This window comes from Ranitomeya imitator, chromosome 2 (assembly GCF_032444005.1).
Source record: "Ranitomeya imitator isolate aRanImi1 chromosome 2, aRanImi1.pri, whole genome shotgun sequence".
NCBI classification, from domain to species: Eukaryota; Metazoa; Chordata; class Amphibia; order Anura; family Dendrobatidae; genus Ranitomeya; species Ranitomeya imitator.
This window is the reverse complement of record NC_091283.1, coordinates 466,855,205-466,864,462: the sequence shown is the minus strand read 5'-3', so window position 1 is coordinate 466,864,462 and position 9,258 is coordinate 466,855,205. Positions and strand designations below refer to the sequence as shown.

The following is a 9,258-nucleotide window of genomic DNA, read 5'->3' as shown; positions in this document are numbered from 1 at the left end:
GATACATTATATTCCTGCAATGTTTTAAGCAAAAGTTAAGCTGCTGAAGATAATGATCTGCAATAGATGAATTTTTATTCACTGACTGTAAGCAGAGATCTGAATAATGATGATAAATTGGAGGAAAAACTAGATTTAGGTGTTTACAATAAAAAAAAAATTGAAAAAAGAACTCAGAGAACAATCTGTATTCTTCATTTACTGACTGTTATCTGTTTACGCTTGTGTTACAAATCTGCAAATATTTCTTGTTCTCAGAAACAATAGTTCGTATGTTCTCCCCGTGTTTGCGTGGGTTTCCTCTGGGGTCTCCGGTTTCCTCCTACACTCCAAAGACATACTGATAGGGAATCTAGATTGTGAGCCCCGATGGGGACAGTGCCAATAATGTCTGTAAAGTGCTGTGGAATTAATGGCACTATATAAAAATAAAGATTATTATTATTATTATTGAGTTCTGCCATGTGGATGAGCTGTTCCCACACATGGATGATGCAGGAGGCTCAGCAGTGGTAATGCTGCTCATGTCCTGTAGGAGGCGCCTGCTCACCAGCTTTATATCTCCTCTCTGATCTCTTCTTATGCACAGAGCAGCAGGGTATCTCTCCAGTACTGCTCTGCTCCAGCAGCCTGTAGTCACCTCACTTGTCAGTGGCTCAGGCAGGAATGGTCACCCCAGGACAGGGCTGCCTGGCAGGGATTATCTAGAGCAGTTGTGGCATCACCTTCTGGATACTTTACACCTGGGTTCATGGAGCAGAGGCTATTGATTATACTGGGACTGCTGGTCACTTCTAACACAGGTAAGTGGACCCCCAATGTATGGGGTGCTGCTTTATACCACATTAGGGTGCAAATAGCACCCCCTTACATATGGTGTAACTACAACTCCCAGCAGTTAGGGTGTGTGGATCATCAGATGCAGGTGATTGAGACTAAGAACCACAAAGTGATTGAATGAATTGGGATATTTGGTTATGAAAGATGATGTCCTATTCCCCACCTATGTGTATTTAACATGTAGGCTTGTTGTTTCTCAGGTCATTTTTGGGGTTCATGTGTATGGTTCTGGAAATGGTAAGAATTGGGGTGTCTTCTTTAGCCGTGGATTTGTACTGTACTGTACTTTGTGTGTGAGATTTTTGGAAGCGGTTGTAGTTCAGAAGTCTAAGAAATCTTCCATATGGATGTGATCTGGAGCTCAGCACTGACTTCTCACAGCTTCCATGCAATGTAAGGGGTCCATACCATGTCACTGGTCTTGGAAGCATACCGAAGTCATCTCTTGGAGGTCCCATCTGTCTTATGACAGGAGCTTACTGGAATACAATGTCTCATGCAACGTTCTGCAATTTAGTTGAGTACAATGGGTATCGTTGTGGTCCCATGCAATGTTAATTTATTACATAATATGAGATTTAAAATAATCCAATTTCATACAATCTCATAATACAGCACATTAGATATATTGTTAGCGGCTTTTTTTATTTTGTCATATGTTCCGGGGGGGGGGGGGGGGGGGGGCAATCACAACAACTTTACAGCGTACATATATTATATGCTCCAGGATAAGATGCCCTTTTGGTCTACATTAGGCCAATATGTTCATATACAGTATACCTCTTTATATTATATATATATTTTTTTATTATTAATATTATTATTTAGATATTTATTTATTTTTTTCTGTCCTCGTTCGGACATCCATTTTCTTTTCTTGTATGACAGAAAAACGCAGACCGCTTTTAATCAGTGTTCTGGATCCAATTTTCCTTTAGTTTTGGTCTGTGTCAAATTTTTACCATTGATGTGGCATCCGGTATCTGAAAAAAAAAAAAAAATTCCAAGCTTCCCCTACCTACTAAACAGTAAGGCTATGTGCACACGTTGCGGATTAGGCTTAGGAATTTCTGGTGCGGATTCTGCCTCTCCTGGCAGAAAACGCACCTGCGGATTTGTCGCGTTTTTTGTGCGGTTCCGCAGCGTTTTTTGTGCGTTTTTGCTGCGGTTTTCTTGCGGATTTGCTGCGGTTTTTTTACCCCTGCGGTTTTCTATAATGGAATGGGTACAAAAACGCTGCAGATTCACAAAAAAGAAGTGACATGCTACTTCTTTGAAACCGCAACGTTTGCATTTTCCGCAAAGTGTGCACAGCATTTTTTTATTTTTTTTTCATTGATTTACATTGTACTGTAAATCAATTGCGGATCTACAGCGTTTCTGCACCTCAAAAAACGCTGTGGATCCGCAGAGAATCTGCAATGGATTTCTTTTTTTCTGCCAAAAATGCTGCAGCATTTTTAACTACTGCAGTTACTTTAAAAGTCGGAAGCAAATTCTTTTTTTTACTATGTCTTTTTTTGGGGGTGATGAGGAGAGGTATACCGCTGTTTTTCTTGTCATTCTTCCTATAGACATCCTTGTTACAAATGCGGCCAGATTTTTTTTATTAAATAAAAAAAAAAATCAAACCATAAATGAAGAATTATTTAAAAGCACGGTTTTTGTCTTGTAAGCAAATAAAAACCCTAATAAAAAGCTGTATGTGAATGAGGCATAAAGCAGTTATAACCTGATCAAAGGCTAGAAGCACCCTGATCTTATACATTTTCAATGGTGGGATATTTTGTTTTTTGTTTTTTTGGACATAAATATATATTTTTAAATTTTTAGGAGGAGAGGTTTAATTAAAAAAATCAAACCAACTACGGTAATAAGGCTATGTTCACATGGGATTTTTTTTTTTTTTTGCCACTATTATGACAAAAAAATGCATAGTTTGCCACAATTTTTAAAAATCTCAGCAAAAGCGTTGTGTTTTTGTGGCAGTGGCGAGGGTGCTACTTTCACTAATGTTAAACCAGTTTCTCCAACCCTTCCTCAATTATATACATTTATAATGACTGCCCAAGGCTACAGGGACCTTGTATGCCATACAGAGATCATGTGATATACTTTGTACAGTGTTACGGTATATGTCGGCGCTGTATAAATAATCGTTTTATTATAAATTTGTCGATTTTTCTATAGCGTTTGCTGAAACTGTAGGCTGGTATTACGTTGGGACAGACTCTCTCCTGTTTGTCCATAAATCTTGTGTCTGATTCAGTGCCGGGCAATGCTGAAGCCTATGTAATGTAGGGCCACAAAGGCGTCTCACGAACTGTGGGCATGTTCCTTCTTTCTAGGATATATCCATGTTCCCAACATTTGTCCCTTATGTGAATGTGGTATATGTTCATGTGCAGAACTATTATTCAACATGGCTCAAAATACTATTGTTTGGTACACATCAGTACATAGTACCAGTGCATCAACATTTGAAGGGTATGTCCACATTTGCAATCCTCTTCTTATTGCTCTATCTAAAAATACTAAAATGGATGAACATTGTCTTCCTTAAAAATCTCCCACCGTCTTGTGTACACAGCTGCTAAGCTGATCTATTTGCCTCGATGGTTGCAATAATTTGTATTATTTTGTTACATTAGAGTAATACAATTACATAATAATAAAAAAAGCAAAAGTATTCATGCCCTTCAACAGTAAACATTGTTATTATATGGCCAGCCTCTACTTCAAACTCCCAACTTTTCCCCTCTTTCTTGTGCTTTAGGGTTTGTTCTGGCTCTTCTGCCCCAGCTCTCAGGTGCTAAGGGCATCCTCCAAGTTAAGGAGGGAGGAAGAAAAGGTAGCAGGGGAGAGAAGGAGTCATCGACTATTTTTCTCCAGTCGGGAGTAACTCTTCCCCCTGGGTCAGCTTCACCTGGACCTCAAGGAACCCCAATTCCTGGATATGAGCAGATGAGCCCAAGCTTTCACCTGGAGCCAGATTCTGGGGGAGCCCATAGGCGGGAACGACGCTGTACGTGTTACACGTACAAGGACAAGGAGTGTGTCTACTACTGTCATCTAGACATCATATGGATCAATACGCCTGAGTAAGTAAAGGTACTCGTCCTACCTCATCTTCTGTATGACGGAAGGGGTATCCTTTCAGAGCTGTGGGACATGACCGGTTATAGTTGTGTTAGGAGCCATCTATAATGAGTGTTCTGAGGTCCACATTGGTCCCTCACCTCTGTGGCTCGGATTTGAATAGTACAGCCTCAGTTTACAGTCTGATGGACAACATCTTGGGTTGTATAGAGTTTTATCATCTCTGCATTGGGTTCTTTTGCCTAAGCTTCGGAGTGTATATTCTGTATACTATGTTATTGGCTCCTGTACATGTATTCCCATGTACCTCCTCCATAGACATTCCATCGGCAGAGGTCCAGCATCTGTGTTCACCCACCTTCTTATGTAGAAAATCTAATGAGCCCCAGTCTGGAGTGATGACTACACATTTACCACATAGCTTTACTCTACTGAAAGACCCATTCATCCCCATGGAGAAGAATGCTATCTGCTGTTTCTGCACTCAAGCTGAGAATAGGGATTTGAACCAATTCCTTTTTAAAAATGTACCAGGTGGGCATTATCCCTAAAGATATGGCCTGACATTATTGAATCCTCTGGTAGCTCTGTGCATAGGGCATAAGTTTAGGAAGAAGATGGGGTTCTGGTTGGCAAATGTAACCCATGGATGTGACGTTATGAATCTAAGTAGCTTTAACAATTTCTTTTGCCTTCTGTTCTTGTATGTTAAGTTTAATTTATTTGACTGGAAGATTAATTTTTGCCCGTAATTTAAAGGCTATTTATACTTTGACATGGCATATTATTCTACATATGCTAGTAAAGTTGATAAAATTGCACCAAGTATAAGGCTGCAATTGTCATTCTTTCACTTTTTTTAACCACTTGTGGGAGTGTCCCTCCCAGTAATATAGGCTGGGTGTGAGGTCTGTGTGTATCCAGGATGCTGCTGCCTTTACTTACCTTCGTGTATCAGTACAGCTCTGATACTGCACTTGTTTCCTCTCCATGAGCTTTCCTCATTGTCTATTGCCTGTTTTCTCTACTCCCCATAAGACTTTAGATACTTTCTCCCCTCTCCACAGCAGATCTGTGTACAGCCACCTCTTGCTCTCTCCTTTTATTAGGATGATAAAACATTTTTAATGAAGGCTATTTAGAACTAACTTCTCACGTGTGAAGCAAAGGAACAATCATAAAAATATTTCTGTGTGACAGTGTGTATAGCTTACAAAAATTATGGCTGGGGAAAAAAGATAAAATAAATAAAAAATAATCACCAATGCAAAAAGTGAACAAACTAATGAGACTGTGGATATGCTATTTTTATTAATAGGATATTTGTATATCTTTCGACTATATACAATTTAGAGTATGTAATCTGTATAGACAAACATTAAATTCTAGGTTTGCATCCAATACCTGTCAAAGATAGTCACAGATATTGTTGCCTGAAATGTAATATTCTCTGAGGTCTCCTTCAGCCCTTCGGTTTGTTGAGGGTGATTGCCAAACTTTTTTGGAGCTGATTTCCCCTTCTTTGGGAATGTCTTGGACATGCAACAAGAACTGTTAGTAATGGTTATTATAGATGCGATTAAACTAAGGGGCCCAAAAGGTTCCTCTACCAAATTAGAAAAACCCAGTTTTATACATGTCACATGGTTGGCAGAGCAAAGAGGGATTGTGACGGATTGTACATTGAGACCCAGTTGCTTTATTATGTCTCCAGGTCCACATCCAGTGCGAATATATGTTCCCACGGGGCGTATATAAGTGGATTTTCTGTATGCTGAATATCTGCTGTGTATTATTGAGAATGAGGTTTAAATGGAATTCTACAGGATGTCAAATTTATTCTGCGAATGTCGCTGTAGTCTTTATCCTTTGCAGTCATGGTGATACATCTCGGCAATACAAACTACTGCAGTGTAAGATGGCAGCAGAAACGTCCCATGGGTTCGTTCTCTTATTATGATTACATTGGCATGCTGCAGAGTTGGTTCAGACATTTCCGCAATTGAAAATGTATTCAATATATGTCAATGTGTTTTGTTTTTTTGTTGGTGTTTTTTTTTTTTTTTACAATGGGTTTCTGCAAACCATGGGGCTGTTCCTCTAATAAATCACCGGCGAGTAATTATAGGGTATACAGTATAAGAAGTGTGGAGTGGAAGAAGGAATAATTGTGCAAATGCTTGGGGCCTTGTCTCGAAATATCATAAGCATCAATGAATATTGATGGGGTTAGGGTCACACAACCGTTTTTTGTCCACATCCGAGAAAAACCGTTCCATTTTCTGATTAAAGTTTGATCAGAGTGGCATCATTTTTTCTCGGATGTGAAGAGAAAAAAATTTCCAGCACTTTCTCCATCTTGTCTGTCCATGAAAATTGGACCACACTGGGATGTCATCAAAGTGCGGTCAGATATTTTTTTTTTTTCACAGACCCATAGACTTGCATTGCCGGTTGGACCAATATCGGTAATGCAAGTCTAAGCACACGTTCAGTATTTGGTCAGTATTCTACATCAAAATTTGTAAGCCAAAATCAGGAGTGGGAACTAGGCAGAAATGATGCACATGTTTCTATTACACTTTTCCTGTGATTGTTCCACTCCTGGTTTTGGCTTACAGATCCTGAGGTAAAATACTGAACATGTGAATGTGGCCTAAGGGTCATAATAGGATCTGTCTCCGATATTTTCTGTGGAACACTCGGTCCGAAGAAAAAAATCAGACATGTGCACAGCACATGCCCAGAACTGCTCTGCTCCACCTGGCAACAATCAGGGCTGGAGATGCTGCCCATATGTTTAGCTCACAGATGATTGTAGTAGACCCTCATCTATGAGAAGAATCAGATCTGTACAGTAGACAAGCACGATGAAACTGCTGAGAGCCCTCACCTCAAAATGAGATTCCATCACCATTTTGCCTAGCAAAGTGAGTGTTCATAAATCCTATTGTTCCAGATATATGTCCCTATATTTTTGGGATTAGCAGGGATCACCAAATTTGGAGCGCTCCTTTGGATATGCCATAACATTCTGGGATGGGAGATACTCCTTTAGAAGAGCTGTCTAGGATTGGAAGAACGTGATATGACTGCTCCAGACCTGTGTATGGGTTGTGTCTGTAGCTTATCTACTTTGTAGTAAATAGAGGTGAGACGCAATATCACACACAACCTGGAGTGGCGCTATTCTTGGACATAAAGTATCTTTAGGCTATATAAAAAGATTTTTTTTTCTCGTACATATCTTGTCATGGACTGTGGGATAGAAATGTTAATTGATCATGGACCACTTGTATATGTTTGTAGTCAATGCTATACAACCAGGAATAATTTGCATATTCTACTTGGGAATAAATGTATCTTTTCTTTTTTTTAAATCTTCTACCTGGAATGTAAATTGAGCTCCTACGTCTACCAGACTTACCACCTGATCTGGTACCAATGCTGGGCCCCTGCCTTTTAGAAAAGAGTGAACTACTTCATCATTCATTAGATATAATTTAAGGAGCCCTGGTGGTCTACGGAAATGGAGTGCGGGAGCAGGGAAATAGCAAAATTTTTATATTTGAATGGAAAAATGATTAGCAAAGATTATGACAAGATGAAGATACTCCAACATCTGGCTCCAGTTAGACTCAGTAGTGGTCTGGCCCAGTGTAGCAGGATCTTACTGTGTGCACAGGAGCTTGTGTAACATAGCACTAGGGCTGCTCTAAATGGTACCGTATCAGCCCCTAATCCTGGCCTCCTGCAGAGCGACATCTACGCTGTGTAGTAATAAGAGTAGAGCGTAGGCTCTTTAGATAATTGCACATCTGCTTGTATATGACCATATAAAAAGGTTATACAGCGACTCTCGTGTCCACATCCGGCGGAGAGAGACTCTGCTCGTGTACACTCCATTAGCCACATGCCATGTCTTGCGTGTGCCTAGCAGGTATCATACGCCTGCCCTGTTTCTGAGAATAGGATGTGTCGTGTGCACTATACCTGCTGAGTGCACTTCACACTCGCTTGATCGCCATGTCGATAGCGTCTCTGACCTCCATATACAGAAGTGAGAGGTGCTGGATAACTGCTTCAGGCCCTGCACATCTTTAGGGGCCAAAACTGCCAAAGTTGTACCTCCTCTTGAGGTGAATTCAGTAAGGGATTATGTTGGCATTTAAGTCTATTCTGAGATCTGTCCTTAAACAGTTCTTGTCGACAGGTCAATGTAACTTATCTGTACCTTGTACACTGTGATGTAGCATTTCACAGTGCCCAGTTGTATCATACCCCTGAAGATCCAGGGTATTCCTTCCTATCCCTGAAGTTCGGGGGTATGTGCCAACTTCAACTATGCCTTTGTCCTCGGGACACAGAGTAGAAGACAATGATGGAGCAGAGAACCATCAGATCCCTATTCCACCATCACATAACAACTCCTCAGAGAAGCAGGATGCACAGGCAAGAGGGATGCCTATGTGGCATGTGGCAGCATCATACTGTGTGTGTGGGGGGGAAACCTGTGAGATATTAAAGTACATATGGGTCATATTACTGTGTGTGTTTATTGTAGGAGAGTCACTATATTTTGGGTAATGTATTATTCGGACATCATACTATGGGGACATTACACTGTGAGAATGGGGAAGACTGATAGCGTAACTGTCGCTTTTGGGGCATGGTGTCTGTGGGGGCATCATACTGTGTGTGGTGACATTATCATGTGTGGGTCATATTACTGTGTTTGTGAATTTGTTATAAGAGCATTATGGTACGTGAGGACATTCTACTGTGTGGGGGAGACTGTGAGAGCATAACACTGTGTCATGGATAATGGGGGGCTTCATACTGCGTGTAGGGACATACTTCCGTGTGTTTGGTCGTGAGGACATCAATATCTGTGAGGGTTGTGGGGCATCATACTGTGTGTGTGGGTAAATATGCTATTTGTGGGTCATATTACTGTGTGTGAATCTGTTTTGGTGGGCGTCATACTATGTATGGGCACTGTGGCATCATACTGTTTGTACTGGGCACTGTGGAGGACTATGAAATTCATACCATGATGTGTGGGATCACTAATGGGCTTCACTAAGAGCAATGTTTCTTTTGTGATTACATATAAGGGACTTTGAACATTAGGATTAGGATAAAATAAACAATTGCTGGGCATTAGGATCTACGGGAGTTGGACGGGCAGGGCGGGATCTGAGGGTGCTAGGCAGGCACTGTATTATGTGAGGGTGCTGGACTGGGCCATTTATATATGTGGAATATATTTTACAGCAGTTTACTTTGAGAGTGCAATATTTGCATTGTTACATCCTG

The 9,258-nt window shown here is 40.6% G+C and overlaps 1 protein-coding gene across 3 annotated transcripts in view; it reads left to right on the top strand.

Moving 5' to 3' along the window:
• The first annotated feature begins 600 nt into the window (after nucleotides 1–600).
• Nucleotides 601–9,258, top strand: part of EDN3 (endothelin 3) — a 126,526-nt gene continuing 117,868 nt past the window's right edge. For all 3 annotated transcript variants that reach the window (XM_069751219.1, XM_069751222.1, XM_069751221.1), the window contains exons 1-2: nucleotides 601–803; nucleotides 3,617–3,941. In XM_069751219.1, coding sequence (XP_069607320.1) covers nucleotides 752–803; nucleotides 3,617–3,941 — 377 coding nt within the window. In that variant the 5' untranslated portion in view covers nucleotides 601–751. The remainder of the gene's footprint in view (nucleotides 804–3,616; nucleotides 3,942–9,258) is intronic.